At 39.9% G+C, this 25,911-nt stretch overlaps 1 protein-coding gene across 5 annotated transcripts; it reads right to left on the bottom strand.

Annotated features, from left to right (window-relative positions):
* Positions 1 to 787: 787 nt before the first annotated feature.
* On the bottom strand, positions 788 to 24,964 carry LOC101733498 (scavenger receptor cysteine-rich domain-containing group B protein). Of its 5 annotated transcripts, XM_031905373.1 has the most exons (16): positions 24,813 to 24,964; positions 23,716 to 23,742; positions 22,060 to 22,374; positions 21,361 to 21,453; positions 19,358 to 19,408; positions 17,796 to 18,110; positions 15,941 to 16,081; positions 15,277 to 15,417; positions 13,255 to 13,356; positions 12,522 to 12,842; positions 11,405 to 11,530; positions 8,656 to 8,976; positions 7,488 to 7,619; positions 6,810 to 6,950; positions 6,132 to 6,272; positions 788 to 1,239 (listed from the first exon to the last, which is right to left on the bottom strand). In XM_031905373.1, exons 1-16 carry the CDS (start codon positions 24,838 to 24,840, stop codon positions 932 to 934), a joined length of 2,703 nt encoding a protein of 900 aa, XP_031761233.1. In that variant the 5' UTR covers positions 24,841 to 24,964; the 3' UTR covers positions 788 to 931. The 5 variants fall into 5 exon arrangements, with proteins under 5 accessions (XP_031761233.1, XP_031761235.1, XP_031761234.1 ...); XM_031905375.1 differs by lacking the exon at positions 6,810 to 6,950; XM_031905374.1 differs by lacking the exon at positions 13,255 to 13,356.
* Positions 24,965 to 25,911: the final 947 nt, after the last annotated feature.

Here is a 25,911-nt window from a genome sequence, read left to right as displayed (position 1 = left end):
TTAGGCTAATGCCACACGAGGCGTAGGACGGATATTTTCGGCAATATATCCGCCCTACGCCTCGTGTGGCATTAGCCTTAGAGTTGTAGATGGCCAACAGATAGAGATCAGCAGAGTGGGTATCCTTTACATGAATAATAGTGTGAGAATTGTTACAACATGTAATTTGCCCAATACACTGTCTGACTATGGGGCTCTCTAAGGTTGGGTGCCCAGGGTGAATGCTCTCTCTGTTGCATCAAAAACCAGCCTTGTGTGGGTTAGTTAAAAAAAATATATACATTGTAATAGTTATACTTATAGTTATATAGGTATGGGACCCATTATCCAGAATGTTCGGGACCTGGGGTTTTCCGGATAAGGGGTCTTTCCGTAATTTGGATATCCTACCTTAAGTCTACTAAAAAAATTATTTAAACAGTAATTAAACCCAATAGGATTGTTTTGGCTTTAATAAGGATTAATTATATCTTAGTTGGGATCAAGTACAGGTACTGTTTTATTATTACAGAGAAAAGGGAATCATTTAACCATTAAATAAACCCAATAGGGCTGTTCTGCCCCCAATAAGGATTAATTATATCTTAGTTGGGATCAAGTACAGGTACTGTTTTACTATTACAGAGAAAAGGGAATCATTTAACCATTAATTAAACCCAATAGGGCTGTTCTGCCCCCAATAAGGATTAATTATATCTTAGTTGGGATCAAGTACAGGTACTGTTTTACTATTACAGAGAAAAAGGAAACCATTTTTAAAAATGTAAATTATTTGATTAAAATGGAGTCTATGGGAGATGGCCTTTCCGTAATTTGGAACTTTCTGGATAACGGGTTTCTGGATAAGGGGTCCGATACTGTACTTATATACTACTTCCTTTATCTTGCGGTTTCTGGGAGCTGTTATATGTGAGTAAATGAATGTGTATAATTAAGCAGTGCTTTTCTGAAGAGCAATATTTTGGGCGAGTATTTCTTGTAAAGAGGATGAGAGCTGGTGTAGGTTTTGCGCTATTGATTTTAGTTCTCCTTTCTGTTCCTGGAATGCAGCAGAGAATGCTCTGAAATCATTCCTCATATCTTTTAACACTTCAATAAGCTCTGGATACTGGCGAGATTCACAGGATAGTATTTTGATTTTCTTTGTGCATTCAGGATCCAGTTTTCCTTCATCTGGTAAATCATGAGTTTGGGTTTGACGTGTTGGTTGCGCAGGATCCAGGCCTGTGAGAGTTTTACCTATGAAGACAAGAGATCTTATTAAACACTTACTTTATTATATACAGCGTTGGACTGGGGCAGCATAGCCCACCAGAGAATCTGATGCCAAGGGCCCACCGAACGCATTGAGATTTTTTTAATGGTACTTGTGACTTACATGGCAAATTCGAGGCAACGAACATACTAAAGACTTTACAAGTTAGTACCAATACTGAAATTGGGAAAATCCATGACCCATTTGTCAGCAGTACAAGGGAAGAACCCGTAGACTAGCAACTTGTGGCCCAGGCATACGAGTACTTAGTAATTAAATGAGCTCTATGTTTAACTATGGTGCAAGCAAATATAGAGAAGAAGTATGAGTTACAGCTAATGAGATACAGTACTATGAATTCAGACATCACTCCAGAAAACAATAAAATATAACTTATTTCTTTTCTCAAATGAAGGCCCCATAAGCAACCAGTATGTCATTAATTCTACCTTGGCACACAAATATAAAAAAACTAGCTACTGAGAGCTAACACACCCTTCTATATTAAATAGAATATAAACCTTTTATAAACCTTTTTCCTTATGCATTTGAGTTCTTTAAGTTAACCGCCATATACATGTAAAATGTGAGCACCATCACATTTTCCTATAACAAATAGCAGCATTTACCTGGTAGCCATTTTCCCACTGACACATCTTCAGTGACATTTACATCTGCAAACAGCACATGTGTGCTGTAAAGGTCATGCAACGAAGAATGCAGGCTTACACAGGCAGAACTTAAAAAGTCCTGCTTGGACTGAGCACTGTAATGGTTGAACTGAGCTCAGGAGGTTAGGAGAAAAAATATGTTTTTCCCACAGATTGCACAGCTAGAGGAGCATTTCTATGGAAACCAGCATTGCCATCACTTCATTGGCTGCTAGACTAGAGGGGTGTGTTTGCTAACCTGAGTTGATAAGAACTGAGCATGCTCAGTAGCCAAGAGCCAAAGTAAAGCTGTTTGGCCATTCATTGAGATTCGGAATTGTCACCATATTATAATATAGTAGATCTCGTAAAAGTTGCAACTTTTTTTTCAGCAGCTTTTAGCGCTAAAAAATCTAATTTCGAAAAAAAAAATCCGACTGTTGGTAAATGACCCCCTAAAATGTCTCGTAGCATGTTAATCTCACTGAATGTATAAGTAACTGCACTGCAATACAAAATGTGTGTCTCACAGCACAATCATTTTGGGATTATGATCTGTGGGAGAAAAACAGTGATAACCTTTGCAGAGGAAAGATTTCAGCACATATTTGGTTTCACATCCTAAAACAGTGGCCTCTCCTGAAGGTCTTCTTTCAGCAACCTTAATCGCAAACAGAAAAGCATTATCCTCATGTCATAGTTTATTACATTCTGAAAGGGACATAGACAAATGGGTTTTTCATATCACATAGGTTCCTCTTTCATTTCCCCAGATACTGGCATCTGTGCAATACCCATTACAATCATTTATAGACTTGTGGCACCAACTCATCTAATGGGTCAGCAATTTTGCACCAAAGGATCCAGGGCTCGGGTGTAAAAATTAAGTATGATTAAAGGACATGTAAACAGCACACACAAAAAAATCAGTGAACAGCCTCTTTGAAATCTTTCAATACCTGCCACTCTGGTTGTCCAGAGGTTAACAGGAATTTGAGTTGGCTGTTGGCTTGTGGGCATGCTCAGTTGTTCTAAGCTCAGATTACTAAACACGCGCCCAGTCGAGCAGCCAGTGAAGAGATGGCATTGCTGGTTCCCATAGAAACTCAGCTCTAGCTGTCTGCTTCAATTTTTTTCTCCTAACCTCCTCTCCTGAGCTCAGCTCAAACAAAGCAGAACTTTTATCAAAGACAGTTCTGCCTGTGTGAGCCTGTATTCTGTGTGTGTGTGTATGCTGTTTGCAGATTTAAATGTATCTGATTATGTATCAGAGGAAAAATGGGCATCAGCCGAAAGCTGCTATTTGCTTTAGGAAAATGTGATGGTGCTGGCAAACGGAGGGGTTATATGCATATGGCATTTGGGTGGGGGAGACGTGCCCAACTGATATACATTGTAGGCAAATGTAGGCTTTACATGTTCTTTAAAATAAGTAATACTAAGTATGATAAATATGCTAGGTAATGTGTAAATAAACATATGCCAAAGGAAGGGAAAAACCAAGGCAAGAGGGAGAGATGACCTAGAGCACTAAAAACTGCCTGATAAAAAAAAGAGTCCTCTTTAAAAGATCACGTTTGTTCGAATGTTGTTAAATATTATGTACTGGGGCTCATTTGTTATCAAACAGCAACTTGACAGCAATTATCCTTGATTTATCTACAGCAGGTAGAATAATGAAAAGAAATCTCTAATTGGCTGCTAAGAGTTACTGCAGTTAGAAAAGTTCCCTTGTGTAGCTAAATCAGCCCTACTGAGTTCTGCTTTCTGTAGAATGCTCTTGCGCGCCCACATTTAAACTTGCATACAGAGCAGTGGGGAGAGGTCCCCATTGCTCCATATGGGAGCAAAATTTTAACATTTCGGTGTGGCGCCCCTGAATTTGTGCCGCCCAAGCCGGGGGCGTTTGTGGCCTCTCCACAAATCCGGGCCTGGCAATATGCAGTATCTGTAATGCGATACATCCCTAAATGTGCAGATGATGATACTGTTTCTAAGTATGTGACCATAAGAGCAAATCAGAAGCCATGGTTAACTGGGGAAGTTTGTGTGCTAATAAAAACACGCAATGCTGCTTTTAAGGCAGGTTATAGGGAACCTGTTGAAGGTCATTAAGGCTGCAAAGCAGGCATATGCACAAAAAGGCCACTTTTCTGACACTGGTAATGCTAGGCATATGTGGTAAGGAGTAAAAGCCACCGTAGGTTATAAATCTGATTGCTCAGATGATGCTTCTCTCACAGGCAGGTTAAATTACTTTTATGCCAAATTTGTTAAACAAAATAAAAGATTGCAAGAAAGTCTCCTCTTCCTCTAAATAGTCAGGCATTATGTCAGACAATAGATGAGGTAAAGACAAGTCCTGTGGTTAAAGTGCACTTATCACCCCCATATTGTTTCTCCCAACAGAGCCCTGCACCCTAGTTGTGGGAAACAATAGTTTCTCTTGAAAAAAACATCCCCGTGCTAGGCTAGGCTGCCTGTTCCAGGCTATCTCTCTCTCTGGCATGTCAGAATGCTGCTCATTGATTGTAGTTCTGCTTTTAATATAATTTTTCCACAGAATTTGATCAGTAACATTGAGGGACTTGAATTTTAGATTTTCTTATAGGACAGCCTGTCAGCTAAGATTGGGGATAAATCCTAAATACAATCAGCCCTGGTTTGCTGCAGGGGTGTTTGCTTTCTCTGCCGATTTTTACGTTAATGACATATGACTGTACTGCCCAGTTTGGTTCCAACGACATTACTAAATTCACCGATGATACAACTGTGATTGGTTTAATTAGTAATAATAAGTCAGTATATAGAGAAGAGGTTAACAGCTAACAATATTGTGTAGTAAAAATAATCTGTTTTTTCATGTTGATAAAACAAAAGAGATTATAGTGAATTCACGGAAGTTTTGTTTAGATTTGTTTACATAAATGGCTCCAATGTTGAAAATGTTTGGGGTTTTGGGGGGCTCAGATTTCAGACAATCTTACTTGGAGCCTACATTTTTCTTGTTAGCGAAGCGCAGCAAAGGCTCCATTTTTTGCAAAGGCTGAAAAAGCAAGCATTCCCCGCCTCTATACTTGTTACATTCTATAAGAGGAGTTAAAAATAGTGATGGGCAAATGGATTTGCGGCGAATTTCAGCGGATTGTTTTGCCAAAAGAACGTCGTGGGCGACAAAATAATAGCCGCGCAACGAAAGAATAGCCGCGGGCGACAAAAGAATAGCCGCGCAACAAAAGAATAAGCCACGGGCGACAATTTTTTTTGACGTGCGACATTTTCGCTGTTTTGCTAATCTTTTGAAAGATTTGCGAATTTTTCGGCGAAGCTAAACGGGACAGATTCGCTCATCACTAGTTAAAAAGAGTGTACTGACAAGTTGTATCATTGTGTGGTATGGAAATTGTAGTGTTTTGGATCACAAGATGCTGCAAAAGATTGTGAGAACAGCAGGGAAGATTATTAAAGTGCAGTGTTGGACTAAGCAGGTGGGACACCGGGAAAAAACCAGATGGGCCCACCTTAACTAGCTCCATTTCCAGGGCCACCATTGGTGGGTTTTCAGGTGTTAGGGGGGCCGGGCTGTTCTGTACTTACTTGATTACCCAGGCCCCCCTGCTGTCAGTGAGCTGCAGCCTTCAGAAGTGAGAGTGGAGGGGCAAGTTCAAACTTCGCCCATCCAATCCCTTTGTGGCACTACCAGGACTTAAACTTATGTGACAAATGAGCATCCAGAAAGATTTGCAGTAAAAATAAGATGCAGGTACTCAATCTTTTGGCAGCAGCCAAAGTGACTGAACTAGGAACATGCATTTGTATTATTTATATTTTGAGGCCCCTACATGTCATAAATTTGGGTAAATCCATGTATATTGAGCATCAAACTGGTCAGTAGAACCCGGCTGCTCCTTTTATGGTTGTTTGACCTGGGTACATAACAATATTCTGGTAATAACATGCTGTAAAATTAAAGCTTTGAGGTGATTTTCAGAAATGCAAATCCAAATAAAAAGTGCAACTTTCTTTCGTCAGTGAAAGAGTTAAGTACATTAATAATATGCAATGTAAATGCATGACTATAAAATACCAATCAGATAAAACAATGCCATATAATCTGGAAGGTTCCTTGGTGCAAGACATGGACCTAAACTACTGTACTGAGTGCTGAAGCTCTGCTAAAATGTTGATTTTTAGTAGAAATATAAATACAGTTCCTTCAAACTCACCAACTGGGGAATGTTGTGGAGACTCAGGAGACAAGTGGTGAGATTTGTCTGGAGTTCCTGACGTAGGCTGCACTGGTTTTGATGTCTTAGTTGTCTTTGCTGTTTCTTCATTATAGATAGAAGCTGCACCACTTAAGTGATCTGCGCATGTGAAAGAATATTTATGTAGATAATTTAGACTAAAGTAATGTTGCCATAATTATATTATAGTAGCTCCCTATTCATATTTATCTGAAGATGTATTATTTTATCTGTTGCAGCTAAACGTGTATAAATATTCTATAAACCAGCTTTTGTTGGTCTTGATTAAATGACTGCAGATAATAGAACCTGCCCCCTAGACCATAAACCCTGTTGGCTTTTTTTTAGGACATTATGGCACTACAGGATGGCTATGGAGTTGGATAAGGAAGTGGTTGACTAGACTGCCTGGGACTAATGGACTATTATCCAAGTGTGAAACTGCAAGATCAGCCAAGAACTCCTTCATAATAAAAGCTAGAGAATGCCAATCATTCGGGAACAACATTGGAGTCCAAATGTGTCACTTCCAGGTTCTTTTTTTTAATTATAATCATCTACATTAAAAATATGCACATTTGTACTTAGGGGATACCTTATATTATTTAGAAATGTTGATTTTCAGTAGAAATATAAATCCAATCCCCTCAAACTCACCAACTGGGGAATGTTGTGGAGACTCAGGAGACAAGTGGTGAGATTTGTCTGGAGTTCCCAACGTAGGCTGCACTGGTTTTGATGTCTTAGTTGTCTTTGCTGTATCTTCATTATAGATAGAAGCTGCGCCACTCAGGTGATCTGCACGTGAAAGAATATTTATGTGGGTAATTTAGATTGAAGCAGTGTTGCCATACTTACTGTATATTGCAGCTCCCTATTCACATTTCTGTGCAGATGTATGATTTGTATCTGTTGCAGCTAAACGTGTATAAATAATTAATAAATCAGCTTTTGTTGGTCTTGCTTAAATGACTGCAGATAATAGAACCTTCCCCCCAGACCATATACCCTGTTGGCTTTTTGTCAGGACATTATGGCACTACAGGATGGCTATGGAGTTGGATAAGAAAGTAGTTGACTAGACTGCCTGGGACTAATGGACTATTATCCAAGTGTGAAACTGCAAGATCAGCCAAGAACTCCTTCATAATAAAAGCTAGAGAATGCCAATCATTCGGGAACAACATTGGAGTCCAAATGTGTCACTTCCAGGTTTTTTTTTTTCATTTTATCATCTACATTAAAAATATGCACATTTGTACTTAGGGGATACCTTATATTATTTAGAAATGTTGATTTTCAGTAGAAATATAAATCCAATCCCCTCAAACTCACCAACTGGGGAATGTTGTGAAGACTCAGGAGACAAGTGGTGAGATTTGTCTGGAGTTCTTGACGTAGGCAGCACTGGTTTTGATGTCTTAGTTGTCTTTGCTGTATCTTCATTATAAACGAAAGCTGCTTGATCTGCACATGTGAAATAATATTAATGTAGGTAAATTAGAAAGAAGCATTGTTGCCATACTTTCACTGCATCTCTATATACAAATGATAAGTAAATATAAGGTTTGTACCTGTAGCAGTTATGCTGGTATAAACCTTTTACAATCCAGCTTCTGCTGGTTCTGCCCAATTGGTTGTAGATAATGCCCACAGCCCACAGGCCTAACTGGCCTTTGTAAGTTATGACACTGCAGGATGTCTATGTAATTAAATATGGAGGATTGTGCCTTTATTGCCTGGGGCTACAGGACTCTTAGGCAAGGGTGAAGCTACAAGTTTCAACACTTCATAGAAGCTAGGGGATCCTAAGCATGCAGGAAGTACAGTAAGGTCTAAAAGTTCTTTGCTTAGAACTTAATTCAACTTTATTCCATTTAGAAACAATTTTGATTATTTCTCTCCAAATTATTTTAGACAATAGAACCTATCCATGATGTCAGATACCCTGCTGGATTCTTGTGAGGGGATCATGACACTACAGGAAGACTATGGAGGTGGATAATTCGAAGTTTGTGCCTAGACTACCTGGGACTAGTTGTCTATTATGCAAGCCTTGAAGAAAGAAAGCTTACAGATCAGTCAAAATGTGTAATGTAAAACAGTAGTGTACACAATAGAGTCAAACATGTTGGGAATATACAGGTATGGAAATGTTTTGCCCATTTTGGAGTTGATGACTTGCACACAATCAACAATACAATGACCAAAGTGTAGTTACCACTGTTTCTGCACAGACATGCCACCCACTCAAGCCTAATATTGTCAGGAAGATCATTCACTGTCCAGCAGGACAGGGATCCTAAAGTCCATTTAAGCTGAGACAAGGCTGTCTGAAGTCCATGGAAATGGAGTGCATGCTTTAGCGTCCACAGCCACTAGACCTCAACCCATATGTACATATTTGAAAATATATGAAAAGTACATATTTTAAAGGACAAGGAAAGTCAAAAGTCTAAAAAGATGACATTACCAGTGACATGGAAGCAAATAAAAGACTGACCTGAACACACAACTCCAGCATCCTCATTATGTGAGCAGTCATGTAAGCCCCACCCACGAAAATTACAGTCATTCAGGGCATTTTCACTTCCATCACACTCCACATTATCCATCCAGATACTTTCTTCACCGCTTCCAAAAAATGCATCTTTCTTTGCATCTTTGGGCTCCCCGCAGTGTAGCTGCCTGCAGACGACTCTTGCACTGCTCATATTCCACAAATCATCACATACCGTCCCCCAAGTGCCATTGTAATATATTTCTACGCGGCCCTCACAGCGGCCTCCTCCATTCACCAGTCTGATGCTTCCAGGCTCTGTAGCTTGAACACACAATAGTAACATTAAATAAAAGTGCAAGGCATTTTAATACTAACCTGTTATGAGGGTAACAAACGTGTACAGTCGGTGGGTGTATGTTAATCAGTGTCCTGCCTAAATTTTAGGACTCCCCAAAAAAAATCATTTGATTCACTGTAGATTTAAAGACTTCAGCTACGGGGTAAAAGCAAATAAGGTATATAAAATAGTGTAATACTTCTTACTGCTGTTTAGAAGTGTCTGGCTTCTCTTAAAGCAAAATATTCAATATGTCTTTCTAAAAGGAGTCCTGTACAGACTTCTGACATTGTGGACATAACAATTATTGAGACATTTTTGAAAAAACTGAAAAAAAAATTGCATAGATAAGAACAGAGTCAAAGTTTCCGGGGTTGCCATTTGATCTAGGCTGCACCGTGCTTTTACTTGTAACATACAGTGCAGCCAGACCCAAAGGAATTGCACTTATTTAGAGAAATAGGACACAACAGAATGGGGCCGCAAATGGTCTAAGTACAATTAGAGTAAGAGGCTCCAAATAGCAGTAGGATATATATAGATTAAAATGAAATTCTAGTTGAACTTGAGCTCCAAATTGTGTCACCAGGGCCAGAACTAGGGGTAGGCATAGGAGGTGCCTGCCTAGGGCGCAACAATGGGGGTTGCCAGGCACGTACCTGTCCTGCCTACCCCTAGTTGGTGTTTTTTTGCCCCCCAACACTTGTCATTGCACAAGGGGCTTTAGGGGTGGGGTGGCTAGTTGGGTTGCCAGGGGCACCAGGTTGGCTTGGCCTGCCACTGGCCAGCACACATGTATAGGTGGGCACTCACAGACAACTAGTGAATGGTAGCTCGCTTCATAACAGGTTATAACAATATACTGTAATCAACCGATCCCGTCTTCTTCCACAATGATATATATCCACCTTCACTAAAATATATAAGAAGCAGAGGGCGCCCAATTGTGTAAAACTATGGATGCTCCAAATCCATTATTTTTGAGTTTGGCCGAACCCCAAATCCTTCGTAAAAGATTCAGCCAAATACCGAACTGAATCCAAATCCTATTTTGCATATGGCAATTAGGCCAAGAAAGGGTTTAATAGTAGCTTGTGCAAAGCACATGTTCCAGTGACCAAAAGTCACATGATTTCAAGGATTCAGATTCTATTCGACCAGACACCTGGATTCATCTGAATCTGAATCCTGCTGAGAAAGGCTGAATCCCAAACCGAATCCTGGATTCGGTGCATCCCTAGTAAAAACATTACTTTAAAGGAGAAGAAAAGGCTAAGTCACTTGGGGGTGCCAAAATGTTACTGTGACTTTGTGACTAATGTGACTTTAATCGCTTACCTTTTACCCCAGGCTGGTGCCCCTTTTAGGAGAAAACAGCACCTGCAGCAAGTGTCTCCTCTTCCTTCTATGTCAAAATCCCAGGGCCGGCACATGCGCAGTAGAGTGAAAGGCTGACTATTCTGTTAAAGTTCGGCTTTTCACTCTACTGCGCATGCACAAGCGCGCGAAGAAGGAAGAGGAGACGCTCGGTCGCTGCTACCCCGGGCTGGTGGGGTTTTCTCCTAACAAGAACACCAGCCCAGGGGAAAAGGTAAGCAATTAAAGTCACTTGGGGGTGCCTAAAATTTTGGCACCCCCAAGTGACATAGCCTTTCCTTCTCCTTTAATTTAATATATTAAAAATATGTATTGCTCTCTCAAGATTCAAAACGATAATTGGTTATAAAAATACCCAAGCCCTCAAAAGTCTGTAACAAAGTGGAAGAGGACATTATAATCAGCGTTTTTGATCCTTCATGTTACCGGTCTGGGCGTGGTTACGTGTTTCACCAGAACCCACAGGGGGTTATGAGGAAGGTAAGGGAACATATATGGGGAGGGAGTAATGGGCAGATCACTGCTCAGATTTTGGATTCTGGGATGATGTGTACTTTTTTGGGAGTCCTTTTAATGTTATAGGGTCTTATGATACATAACACTCGGTACATATTTGGTTGCAACCAAAATGATTTAACTAGGAACATGCATTTGAATTATTTACATTTTGAGGCCCCTACACATTGTAAACTTGGGTAAGCTGATGTACATTGAGCAGCAAACTGGTCAGTAGAACCTGGCTGTTCCTTTTATGAATGTTTGACCTGGGTACATAATGATATTCTGGTGATAACGTGCTGTAAAATGGAAGCTTTTAGGTGACTTTCAGAAATGTAAATCCAAATGCAACTTTCTTCTATCAGTGAAAAGGTTTAGCACAATAATAATATACAATGTAAATGCATGACTACTAAAATGCAAAGCAGGTAACAATGCAATATAAGCCGGGAGGTTCCATGGTGCACTGAAGCAGTAGTGCAGATTGCTGAAGTTTGATTTTCAGTAGAAATATAAATCCAATCCCCTCAAACTCACCAACTGGGGAATGTTGTGGAGACTCAGGAGACAAGTGGTGAGATTTGTCTGGAGTTCCTGACGCAGGCAGCACTGGTTTTGATGTTGTCTTAGCTGTATCTTCATTATAAACAGAAGCTGCTTGATCTGCAGATGTGAAATAATATTAATGTAGATAATTTAGAAAGAAGTATTGTTGCCATACTTTTACTGCATCTCTATATACAAATAATAAAGAAATATAAGGTTTGTACCTGTAGCAGTTATGCTGGTATAAACCTTTTATAATGCAGCTTCTGCTGGTTCTGCCCAAATGGTTGTAGATAATGGAACCTGCCCGCTAGCCCACAGGCCCAACTGGCTTTTGTTAGGTATGACAGCACAGGATGTCTATGTAATTGAATATGGAGGGTTGTGTCTATACTGCCTGGGGCTACAGGACTCTTAGGCAGGGGTGAAGCTACAAGTTTCAACACTTCATAGAAGCTAGGGGATCCTAAGCATGCAGGAAGTACAGTAAGGTCTAAAAGTTTTTTGCTAAGAACTTTACTTAACTTTATTTCATTTAGAAACAATTTTGATTATTTCTTTCGATATAAATTCTGATGGTTCTATTAAATGCAGGTATATGCTAGTATAAATCTTTTACCAATGAGTTACCAATGAGAATGAATATACACATGTCGAAATAAAAAAATTCTCTTAAAGCAAAATATTCACTATGTCTTTCTAAAAAGAGTCCTGTACAAACTCTTTAACATGTTGGACATAACAAACATTGAGACATTTATGAAAATAGTGAAAGAAAATGCATAAATAAGAACAAAGTCAAAGTTTCCGGGGTTGCCATTTGATCTAGGCTGCACTGTGCTTTTACTTGTAACATACAGTGCAGCCACATCCAAAGGAATTGCACTTAATTTGATAACAGTTTTTATGACATTCATTTGACTCCCAGTAAATACAGTAATAGCACAATTTAGTAAACTTACAATTTATTTAATCATGTGTGATAAATTTCATATGAAACTTATATATATATATATGAAAAAACACAGTTCTTGTTGGTGGACTTTTGTTGTCTTAGAATCTAAAAAGATGACATTACCAGTGACATGGAAGCAAATAAAAGACTGACCTGAACACACAACTGCAGCATCCTCATTATGTGAGCAGTCATGTAAGCCCCACCCAGGAAAATTACAGTCATTCAGGGCGTTTTCACTTCCATCACACTCCACATTATCCATCCAAATTCTTTCTTTACCGCTTCCAAAAAATGCTTTTATCTTTGCATCTTTGGGCTCCCCGCAGTGTAGCTGCCTGCAGACAACTCTTGCATTATTCATATTCCACAAATCATCACATACCGTCCCCCAAGTGCCATTGTAATATATTTCTACGCGGCCCTCACAGCGGCCTCCTCCATTCACCAGTCTGATGCTTCCAGGCTCTGTAGCTTGAACACACAATAGTAACATTAAATACATAAGTGCAAAGCATTTTAATACTAACCTGTTGTAACAAACGTGTACAGTCGGTGAGTGTATGTTAATTAGTGCCCTGCCCAAGTTTTAGGACTCCCCAAAATAATCCTTTTATTCACTATAGATTTAAAGACTTCAGCGCCACAGCTACAGAGTAAAAGCAACAGAGGCATATAAAACAGTGCAATACTTCTTATTTACATTAAGGTGCACCAGGTTGTGACATACTGTATAGCACACTTTTGTTAAAAAATAGTGTTAAGCAGCATAACTTATACTTAACCAAAATGAAAGTAAATGACATTGTGAAATGAACCAAATCCCCAAATTAAAAACAAAAGAGAATTGCATTGATTGCACAGATACATTTCCCCTGAAACTCACCATTTAGGGAATGCGGTGGAGACGTCATAGGAGAAGTAGACAACTGGTCTGATGTGTTTAGTTTTCCCAATAGAGACTGCAGTGGGTCTTCATTTAGGTGATCTGCACATGCAAAAGAATATTAATGTTGATAATTTAGAAAGAAGCATTGTTGCCATACTTTTTATATACACATTATAAGAAAATGTAAGATTTATATCTATTTTAGGGTCTAAAAGAGCCAGCTGCAAAGCACATATAACCTCATGTATTTTTACTGCTCTTTAGAAGTGTCTGGCTTGCACAATTCTCCTACACACATGTCGAAATGAAAAAACTTCTCTTTAAGCAAAATATTCAATATCTTTCTAAAAGGAGTCCTGTACAAACTCCTGACATGTTGGACATTACAAATATTGGGAGATTTTGGGAAAAATGGAAAAAATTGATAAGAGTCAAAGTTTCCGGGGTTGCCATTTGATCTAGGCTGCACCATGCTTTTAATTGTAACATACAGTGCAGCCAGACCCAAAGGAATTGCACTTATTTAGAGAAATAGAAGAAAACACCAACAGAAAGGGGCCGCAAATGCTATAAGTACAATTAGAGTAAGTGGCTCCAAATAGCAGTGGGATATATATATATACATATATATATAGATTAAAATGAGATTCTAGTTGAACTTGAGCTCTAAATTGTGTTGCCAACACCAGGGCCAGAACTAGGGGTAGGCATAGGAGGCACCTGCCTAGGGCGCAACAATGGGGGGTGCCAGGCACGTACCTGTCCTGCCTACCCCTAGTAGGCACTCTTTTGCCCCCAACGCTTATCATTGCACAAGGGGCTTTAGGGGTGGGGTGGCTAGTAGGGTTACCTAGGGTGCCAGGTTGGCTTGGCCTGCCACTGGCCAGCACCCATATAGGTGGGCACTCACAGACAACTTGTGAATGGTAGCTCGCTTCATAACAGGTTATAACAATATACTGTAATCAACCGATCAAATCTTCTTCCACAATGTTATATATCCACCTTCACTAAAATATATAAGCAGGGGGCGCCCAATTGTGTAAAACTAGGGTTTCTCCGAATCCATTATTTTTGGGTTCGGCTGAACACTGTAAGGGCTCTGGCACACGGGGAGATTAGTCGCCCACGGCAAAACTCCCTGTTCGCGGGCGACTAATCTCCCCGAGTTGCCTTCCCCTGCCATCCCACCGGCGAACATGTAAGTCGCCGGTGGGATGGCACACGTGGCGGCGCGATTTTGCGCAAATCGCCGAAAAAGACTCTTGCACTCACAAGATTAAAAATGATAATAGGCTATAAAAACTCCCAAGCCCTCAAAAGTCTATAACAGAGTGGAAGAGGATGTTATAATCAGCGTTTTTGATCCTTCCTATGTTACCGATCTGGGCCAAAGGGTCCTTTACGTGGTTACGTGTTTCACCAGAACCCATAGGGGGTTATGAGGAAGGTAAGGGAACATATATGGGGAGGGAGTAATGGGCAGATCAGTGCTCAGATTTTGGATTCTGGTGATTCTGGTGAGGTGTACCTTTTGGAAGTCTTTTTACTGTTATAAGGTCTTCTGATACATAACACTGGGTACATATTTGGCTGCAGCCAAAGTGACTGAACATGCATTTGCATTATTTACATTTTGAGGCCCCTACACATTGTAAACTTGGGTAAATCCATGTATATTGAGCATCAAACTGGTCAGTAGAACCCGGCTGTTCCTTTTATGAATGTTTGACCTGGGTACATAACAATATTCTGGTAATAACATGCTGTAAAATGGAAGCTTTGAGGTGACTTTTAGAAATGTTAATCCAAATAAAAAGTACAACTCTCTTCCAGTGAAAAGGTTTAGCACAATAATAATATACAATGTAAATGCATGAATACTAAAAGTCAAAACAGGTAACAATGCAATATAAGCTGGGAGGTTCCATGGTGCACGGAAGCAGTAGTGCAGTTGCTGAAGTTCTGCTGAAATGTTGATTTTCAGTAGAAATATAAATCCAATCCCCTCAAACTCACCAACTGGGGAATGTTGTGGAGACTCAGGAGACAAGTGGTGAGATTTGTCTGGAGATCCTGACACAGGCTGCACTGGTTTTGATGTCTTAGTTGTCTTTTCTGTATCTTCATTATAGATAGAAGCTGCACCACTTAGGTGATCTGCGCATGTGAAAGAATATTTATGTAGGTAATTTAGATTCAAGCAGTGTTGCCATACTTATATTGTAGCTCCCTATTCACATTTATGTGAAGATGTATGATTCTTATCTGTTGCAGCTAAACGTGTATAAATATTCTATAAATCAGCTTTTGTTGGTCTTGCTTAAATGACTGCAGATAATAGAACCTGCCCCCTAGACCATATACCCTGTTGGCTTTTTGTCAGGACATTATGGCACTACAGGATGGCTATGGAGTTGGATAAGAAAGTAGTTGACTAGACTGCCTGGGACTAATGGACTATTATCCAAGTGTGAAACTGCAAGATCAGCCAAGAACTCCTTCATAATAAACCTAGAGAATGTCAGTCATTTGGGAACAACATTGGAGTCACTTCTAGGTTCTTTTATTTTATTTTATCATCTACATTAAAAATATGCACATTTGTACTTAGGGGATACCTTACATTATTTAGAAATGTTGAGTTTCAGTAGAAATATAAATCCAATCCCCTCAAACTCACCAACTGGGGAATATTGTGGAGACTCAGGAGACAAGTGGTGAGATGTGTCTGGAGTTCCTGACGTAGGCTGCACTGGTTTTGATGTCTTAGTTGTCTTTGCTGTATCTTCATTATACATAGAAGCCACGCCACTTAGGTGATCTGCGCATGTGAAAGAATATTTATGTAGATAATTTAGATTCACTCAGTGTTGCCATCAGGGGCGGGCCAAGCCGACCGGGCGCCCTAGGCAACCCGGTCAGCCAACTCCGCCCACCCCCCCCAACGGCGCATGCGCACCAAAGCACAGGAGGAGGCGGTGCGATTAGATCGGTCATTGCCTCCGCCGCTAATTACAAGCGGCGGAGGCAATGACAAAGTAGCACTAGGGGTAGGCAGGAGAGGCTCCTGCCTGGCGCCCCTCAATTGTTGCGCCCTAGGCAGCTGCCTCTTCTGCCTACCCCTAGTTCCGGCCCTGGTTGCCATACTTATATTGTAGCTCCCTATTCACATTTACAGTATGTGAAGGTGTGGGATTTTATCTGTTGCAGCTTAAAGTGTATAAATATTTTATGAACCAGCTTTTCTTGGTCTTGGTCACTTCTGGGTACCTTACATTATTTAGAAATGTTGATTTTTAGTAGAAATATAAATACATTTCTCCTAAAAGTCACCATTTAGGAAATGTTGTATAGATTTCACAGATAACTAGACAAATGGTTAAATCTGTCTGGAATTACTGACACAGGTCTCAGCAGTGTTACTCTTTCTGCTGCTGTTTCTTTATCATTGAAAGAAGGCATTTCACATACGTGATCTGCATATGTCAAAAACATTTTAGACTACCTGGGACTAATAGACTATTATGCAAGCCTGGAACTGCCACAAACAACTTTTATAGAAGATAAGGGAAAAAAGCATGTGGGAAATACAGTATTGTTCAAAAGTCAGAATCTGCTGCCTAGAACTGTGTTTATTTCATTTTTAGTATACAAAATGCTAAAGAGAATTTTTGAAGAAGTGATACTTCATATAGAAATGAAGATGTTCTGTAAAAATATCCCCTGAAACTTACCATTTAGGAAAATGTTGTAGAGATTTCATGCTTTATATAAAGAATCGGGGCTAGAGCTAGGGGTAGGCAGAAGAGGCTTGTGCCTAGGGTGAAACGAGGGGGGGGGGGGGGCTAGGCACATACCATTAGTTTAGCTTTCTGCCAATAACTAATATGATGTGCAATGTGCTCCTCCCCATTGTGCAGTGCTTCTATTGCGCAACGCAACCCCTGCCCCCTGCATCAGCCCTTGCTCCGTAACAACCCCTCCCAGCTTGGCACTGTGGTGGGTGGGAATTGAAGGTGCCGCTTAAGCTGGGCCCGGCACTGTAAACTTGAAATGAAATAAAGTTTTTAGCAATAGTATATGTATATGTATATGTACTTAGCAGAGTGGATTGTTTTGGCCAATTCAACAACTAGTACCAGAAAGTAACTGAATTAAAGCACTAAGCGCACTTGGCCAACATAGGGCCCCTGCACAGGCCCTCACTTCAACCACCATAACCTCCCTCCCCATAATAGTGCAGCTCCCTGATCCAGACTTCCTAAAGCAGAGTTGCGCAATGGAGTTGGCAGCTGCCTCATTACTTTTGTGTTGCCCCTTGGTGCTAAATACCAACAAGTTTCTCACTTTTTCTTGTATTATTAATGACCATTTTTCTAGTCTTACTTTATCAATGTAATTCCAGTATAAACATTCACATTGCATTAGTAATGAAATAATCACTGTTCTTGGTGATGGACTTTTGGGCCTTTGAATATGTTGAATATGTAAAAAGATTGCATAACCAGTAACAAGGAAACAAATAAAAGACTGACCTGAACATACGACTCCGGCATCCTCATCATGTACACAGTCATGTTTGCCCCACCAGTGAGAATTACAGTCTCTCAGGGTATTTTCACTTCCTATACACCGCACATTATCCAACCAGATAACTCCTTTGCCTACTCCAAAAAATGCTTTTATGTTTGCGGAGATGGGCTCCCCGCAGTGAAGCTGCCTGCAGACGACTCTTGCACTGCTCATATTCCACAAATCATCACATACCGTCCCCCAAGTGCCATTGTAATATATTTCTACACGACCTGCACAGCGGCCTCCTCCATTTACCAGTCTGATACTCCCAGGCTCTGCACACAGAATAATACAAAGGCATTTTACTGTAGAAAAAAGGTATGCTAAAGAAAATATAACACTAGCAGCTTCAATTGCCTGTTATGGCAGTGCCAGCTGTTATAGTCACAGAGATATATATCCAATGCATTAAAAAGGTACTCATGGCTGTGCCTTCAAAGGATTTTGTCACGGGAAACATGTTTTTTTTCTAAAATGCATCAGTTAATAGTTACTCCTCCAAGAGAATCCTGCACTGATTTTTTTATATTTAATTTTGAAATGTGAGAGCCATATTCTTCATCTCCCAGTGTACCACAGTCATGTGACTTGTGCTCTGATAAACTTCAGTCACACTTTACTGCTGAGCTGCAAGTTAAAGTGATATCAACCCCGTCCCATTCCCCCCCAGCAGCCGATCAGCAGAACAATGGGAAGGGAGCAAGACTGCAGCTACCTTGCACCTGTATTGCTAAAAATACTCCCATCCCCACCTAATAGTAGGTATTAGAATAGCCCTCCAAGTCCAGCTCACCCAATTCATGACTATGTCAGTTACACTAAGTAGTGTAACTGAAAGCAGTTCTAATGTGCAGCGCTGGCTCCTTGTGAAAGCTCAGACTCAGGCACAATGCATTGAGATGGCACCTACACACCAGTATTACAGCTAAAAAATTTAAATGGTAGAATGAATTATTTGTAATGTACATAGCGTCATTTAGTAATAAAAACTACACCATAGATATCACGAGAGAATCCCTTTAAAGGGCTAGCTTCACCTGAAAATGAAATGCCTATATATTGGGCTTGTGTTAGAATAGAGGACAGATGGCAGGCTAGTACATATATGAGCATAGCTCCACGAAAAGACCTGATTACAGCATGGTGGATTTTATTGCAGAGATAAGCTACATATATAGCTATACATATATAGCTTTATATAACCTTATATCTGAGCACTACCCTATACACAGCCAAAAGTGGTCCCTGCCCAACAGGATTTCCCGAGCTGCCCCATTAATATTTGCCCATGCCCAAAAAAGAAACTGATCACGAAGACAATCTTTTAGCTTGGTACAAAGGTGAGTAAGCTGCCAACTCTACAGTGGCCTAATCAGCGGATAATACTGCCCATAACAATCCTGTCCAGCAAGGACCAGTTATGGCCTGTTTAACCGTGCTCATCAGACACCAATAAATATGAGAGCAGTGTACAACTAGCAACCCCAAAGAGCCATGAAATATGAGAAAGATTACTACTTACCAATATGATCAGCAGCCCGGGCACTCATCTGCTTCAAACTGACGATTGGTTCTAATAGAGAATAATGGAGGTAATTTACAAACTAAATTCTGAGTGCTCAGTAGAAGTAGTTTCAGGTTTGAAAAACCTGGGTACCAGTCCAGATTATTGATCCCATAACCATAGTAAATGTTTAACCTATGTGTAACATATATGTTAGTTAGAATCAAGTACAAGCTACTGTTTTATTATTACAGGGAAAAAGGAAATCAGTTTTAAAAATGTGATTCTTTCTTATTAAAATTGAGTCTAAGGAAGATGTCCTTACCATAATTCACAGCTTTTTAGATAACGGGTCTCCGGATAACAGATGCCTGTATTGACATACCCCATTCAGAATTCAAACTGATGCAAAAGTGACATCCCCTGAACCCAATGCCCAAGGGATGGAACTTTCTTTCGATTGAATCATTGTATTTTCAGGTCTAGTGTAGATGGAAAAACAGCACTGACTATACTGAGCATCGGAAATCAAGTTGCTCCTATAGAGAATAGTGCTTAGTGACGAGTCAAAGTGCCATGAACATGTGGTCCTTGGGCAGACACTTCTACACCAGTTAGAATTTTAAGTGGTGAGTCAGTATCACATTAAAGGAGAAAAAAAACATAACTAAAGAAGTAATGGTGCACATTAAGTTTTGGGTTTCTGTACCAGCCCAAGGCAACCACAGCCCTTTAGCAGGGAAGATCTGTGCCCCCAAAAATGCCCCAGTAGCCCCCATCTTCTTTTCTGCTGATTCCCTGCACATGCTCTGTGCTGCTGTCACTTACTGAGCTTAGGGACCCACTCATAATATACTGTATGGCACACACACCATTAAATTCATACTACTGGGTGCTTTCTAAGTGCTAATTTTAAAGGGGAAGGAAAGGCAAAATCACTTGGGGGTGCCAAAATGTTAAGCACCCCCAAGTGACTTTAACCGCTTACCTTGTACCCCGGGCTGGTGCCCCTGTTAGGAGAAAATAGCACCAGCCCGGGGTACCTGGAGCGCAGCACTTCCTCCTTCTGCCTTCCACTTCCTAAACTGCCGGTGGCCGGGCATGCACAGTAGAGCGAAAAAGCCGACTTAAATGTTTAAGTTCGGCTTTTCACTCTACTGCGCATGCGCGCGCAGCGAAGCCGGAAGGAGGAAGCGCCGGCAGCTACCCCGGGCTGGTGCTGTTTTCTCCTGACAGCGGCACCAGCCCGGGGTAAAAGGTAGGCGGTTAAAGTCACTTGGGGGTGCCTAACATTTTGGCACCCCCAAGTGACTTTACCTTTCTTTTTCCTTTAAGGGCTGTCTCTGTATAGAGACTTGCTCCAACAGCAGTAGCAGGCAGAGAATATCTGGAGTATGGAGTTAGTAGGATGAAGATTACTAAAAGTTAGTGGATGAGGAGAGGTTACTCAGTGGGTAGAAAAGGAAGAGCTCTTAGAGTAAGGCTGGATGTACTGTAAACTCCTCTAAGCTGAACAACCTACTCTTTAGAGTAGTAAGTCATATACACTGCCATAATGTGATATATTCCTGTACTACAACATGCTGACCCCCTCCCCAAGGATGCCATCGTATACAGCCAGTGATTGAGTTCTAGCAAGGGCCTAGCTGTGTCTTCTTTTGTCTTGAACATATCAAGCTCGAGTCAGGATTAATCATCTTTGGAACTAGAATTTCTGTGAATTCTTCTGAAATAAACATTTCTCTCTTTTTTTTCTCTATTGCATCAAATCAACAACTGGAAGCACAATACACACCTAAAAGTCTCACATACCTGCACTTCTAGTTTGCACAGGTGTTTCCTGAGGCTCATGTGGTAACGTTACATATGGCATTTATGTAGGTTACTACGCATTACATTAATAACTATTTAAGTATCATAATGACTACAGTATAATAGCAACACGTTGTTTTACAGTATGAGATTCATTTCAGAGAGGATGCAGTGAAAAAAAATGAAAAAATGAAAACAATGCTACCTACCAGTAGGTGCAGGAGAGCTCATTGGTGTAGGTTCTAATGATTCTGTAGACACACGTTCACTATCCTCAAAAAGATCTAACAGAGTCTTTGAACCTAGTAGAGAATAATATAGACACAATATCAGCTGTTAGAATAGTATAAGCCCCATAACTCCACCATTTCCCAATAAGCACTCTGTTTTGGGTGTAACATTCAGGACTGACACATATAAAAAAATACTATATTTGGTCCATGCATTGCTGGTTCTATCTTTACACCCCTGCAACAATCAATAGAAGTCATGATCCATCTAGCACTGCATCAGAGAATATGGTCTGTGATTGGCTATTGGTAGCCCCTGTGTAGCCTGGCAGCCTATGGGAGGCTGTGTTCGGCAGTACATGTGTTCTTTTTCACAACCAAAGCTTGCCTTCAAGCAAAGGATTAAAAAATAAACAGCAGCATTGAGGCCACTGGGATCACTGCCCTATCCAGATCATACATTTTGGCTTGGGGTGAGTAAATTATTTGAAACTGATATTCTGCAGCCTGATAAAAAAATGAAATTCCTGGTTTTCAAAGTTTCTCTAGTGTTGGAGCACCAGAATGGTTGCAGATTAATAATGCAGAATTTCTGTGATTGTTACTTTGAAAACCCACCATGGGTTTAGAGAAATCAGTATTAACATAGGTTTACAGCACAAGCATTGCACATTGTACCTGAGCAAACAACGCTAGCATCTTCTTTGTGGTCACAGTCGTGTGCTCCAATTTTTTTATGATTGCACTGATGTAATAGTGATTCATCTCCTCTGCATTTGACATTATCTAACCAGATTTTCCCTTTCCCAAAACCAAAGGCAGCAGCAGGTGGGGCCCGGATGGCCGTTCCACATGACAGCTCTCTGCACACTACAGCTGCATCTGCCATGTCCCAATCATCATCACAAATGGTGCCCCATTCATTGTGCACAAAGATTTCCACTCTTCCCGTACAACGGTCTGGCCCGTCACTCAGCCTTACATTCAAGATACCTGGAGAAAGCATTTGAAAAAAAAATACAACCAGTAGTACAGATAATAAACAGTTTATTCCAACACACAATTTGCTCAATCTGGACAATTAAATTTACTTTCCAATTGATCCATTAAGTTCTAGGAAAGCTACTGGGAAATTATTTTAGGGCTTAAGCTGGCCATATACACACCAATATCATTTTGTACAATATCTGGACCGTGTGTGGGCTCCAAATTATCGTCCCAATAAATTTCGTACCATGGCGGACAGTTGTTTAGTCGATCGGACAGGTTAGAAAATTTGGGCCGATAATGATAAAATCCGCACATGTATTGTTTATTAGACAATATCCTTGGGGGGGACCAACAATGCATTTCTGGGAAGTCACTTTTGTATGATTGGTGTCAATTATTTCATGTTCAGAACATCCTCTGATTTGTTATTTTAGGGCTTTATCCTACAATTTAAATCTGAATACAGGTATAGGACCCATTATCCAGAATGCTCAGGACCAAGGGTATTCCGCATAAGGGGTTTTTCTGTAATTTGGATCTCCATACCTTAAGTCTGCTAAAAAATTGATAAAAAATTAATTAAACCCAATAGGATTGTTTTGCATCCAATAAGGATTAAGTATATCTTAGTTGGGATCAAGTACAAGGTTCTGTTTTATTATTACAGAGAAAAAGGAAATCATTTTTAAAATTCTGAATTATTTGATTAAAATGGAGTCTATGGTAGACGGGCTTTCCGTAATTCGGAGCTTTCTGGATAACGAGTTTCCGGATAAGGGATCCCATACCTGTATTAATTTTAGATTGTTGCAATTCAACGTACGATCGAATTCTGAATGTGTATAGCCAGCTTTACAATACCAGAACCCAGAGATATATGAACAAACCTGTGGTATCAGCAATATATAAATATATATTCCAGAGCTATTGTTGGTGATCATTCTTGTGGAAAATGAACCAATACTATAGCTACCAGGACACAGGATTGCATCTTCTACAGAGATTGCTAGGAACTTTGGGTGCCATCCAGGTTTTGATTGGCAACTCTCCAGTTTGGAATTTCAGCACTTACCTGGTTGCTACAGTCTAACTTACCCTAGCAACCAGGCAGTTGTTTGAAAGGGAGACTGGAATATGAATAGGATAGGAGCTTAAATAGAAAGACAGGTAATAAAAAGTAACAGTTGCAATAAAATTGTAGTCTCACAGAGATGTTTTTTGGCTGCCAGGGTCACTGACTCCTTTTTGAAAAATTATTATTGACTTCATTTTACTTAAGGGAGGACTCATGTTTTTCCAAAAGCCAGCATAAAATATGTATTCAGTTATTTTCAGAAACTTTACCTGCCGAAGAAAGTCCATGGAACATGACTAAAAAAGGGAAACAACAAAAAAAGTTATAATATTGAGCAAACTATTTTGGTCCAGAGCAATGAATCAGCCAACAAATTGTGACACAACAATAAACTCATTAAATCATCTGAACATCGTTGACATCTTTGGTGCATTTCACTCATGTGCAAACACTATGGGGCAGATTTACTAATCCACGAACCGACCAAACGCGTTTTTTCGTAATGATCGGTATTTTTGCAACTTTTTCGTCGCCATCGCAACTTTTTTGTATGTCCCGTGATTTTTTCCTTGCTGTTACGACTTTATCGTATATTTCCCGCGACTTTTTCGTTGCCGTCACAAAAAAAATCGGATTGGTTTTTCAGCCGTTTACTATTGATCAATACGAAAAAATTGCGACGGCGACGAAAAAGTCGCGCAAAATACAAAAAAAAGTGGCGGAGACGAAAAAGTCTCAAAATTTTCGTTTCCAATCCGATTTTTTCCCATTCGGATTCGTGGATTAGTAAATGTGCCCCTATTTGTAACCAACTTTATGGTGCTGGAACTTTTCAAATCTATAGCATGTTTAAAGTAGAGAGTTTCAGAGTATGTAGCCGAGGGGTTTTCTTTTTTTTGAGTTTTGAATAGCAATTTGCTGGTCTTACTTTGCCCTGTGGTTCTGTACACACAAAGGGAAGCAGAAAAGCTAAATGCAGAGAAAACTGAACACGATTTAGTCTGATGTCTACTCTTATGTGCTTGGAAATCAGTCTGGGAAACCAATATAAGTCCAATACAAGTAACAAGTTTTCTACAATATTTAGGACAGCAAATATGTTCTCCCACATCTCACCCTACTTGATGTGAAGGGTGAGCCCTACAACATGCTGCAGTTTTCAGCCAATGAGAGAAAGTTAAACAGCCATATAAATGTAAAATAAATATAAATAAGCATTTATATTTTGTATATATACAAAGTGCAACAATAACTATCAACAAAAATGTTCATACCACATACAATGCTTTACATTTTTGTTTAATTTATATGAAGCTGTCTCTCTCAGATGGGAACAAACAATTCACATAGAAATGCTATCACTTACCGAATACAACAGGCAGAAGGAATGCCATCTTTCTGTAAAGGTAAGCTTGCTATCTGCACCAAATGTGATCCCACCAAGCTGCCACCCAAGAAAAATATAAAGTCACCCTGAAGTTTTGCAGTACTGGGTGGTAGTGAGGACAGCTAATAATTATTTTCAGGAAATGACTTGAATCTGCTGACTCTGCATTTCCTTGAGTTTTATTATACGTCATGGGTCCAGCCCTCAATGTTAGCAGTAATTTTTACCAGTAATTACCACAAGAAATCTGTAATGGTTCATTAAAACTAATTTTGTTGCTGTGAAAACCAGATCAGGCGATTTGTGTCCAAAATCACAGTTTGCACAATGCACTTGAGGTCGTACTTGACCCACTATAACACGGGATATTTTGCCACCCACAATAAATCTTGGCTAGTACAAGTGATAAAATGTCACTTGTTTCCTTTCCACTGCCTACTTTCTGAAGTGGCCCTAAGTATCCTCGAGAGGATTTTTACATTATTGCTGGTAGGAAAGCATTTAAAGTAGATTATTTGCCCACAGTAGAGGAGATTTATTGCAGGTCACTAATCTCCCGGTGTGTCATTGCCCTAACAAGCAGGTGGCAGCACTAAGAGGAGAAAAATAGAATGCTAAATGATTAAACAAATATAAGGCCAACTGCAAAGATACCTAGAAATCTTTTGTTCAAAACACAAAGAAGGGCCATTTTAGATACAGTTTCCCTTTTTGTGGTCAAATGGGCTGTTCTTGAAATTAGGAACTTCACTGATACTTAGGAAGTCAGCAGAATTAAAACTGTAAAATGAATTTATTAGCACACAGCATATCTAAAAAAGAATGGAAACACAGATGTCTTTAAAAATGTCCACATCATATTAGACTTGCACAAAATGATCTGTAACATGTGTTGCCCTGTAACATGTATTTTTTAGCCATGTCTCTGAATTTAAAAGTCATCTGGTCACCCTATGTGAGAGTAATTGAGGGGGAGGCCAATTAAAAGAGAGATACAATAGTCAATGAGTTATATGATTAATCAGAATGTTGGTGGCATCCTGGTTGACTAATGATCATATTTTGCAAATATATCTTA

The sequence above is a fragment of the Xenopus tropicalis genome, chromosome 7 (genome assembly GCF_000004195.4).
Source record: "Xenopus tropicalis strain Nigerian chromosome 7, UCB_Xtro_10.0, whole genome shotgun sequence".
Taxonomy (NCBI): domain Eukaryota; kingdom Metazoa; phylum Chordata; class Amphibia; order Anura; family Pipidae; genus Xenopus; species Xenopus tropicalis.
Note: the sequence above shows the minus strand (reverse complement) of the source record. Positions and strands in the feature narration are given on the sequence as shown.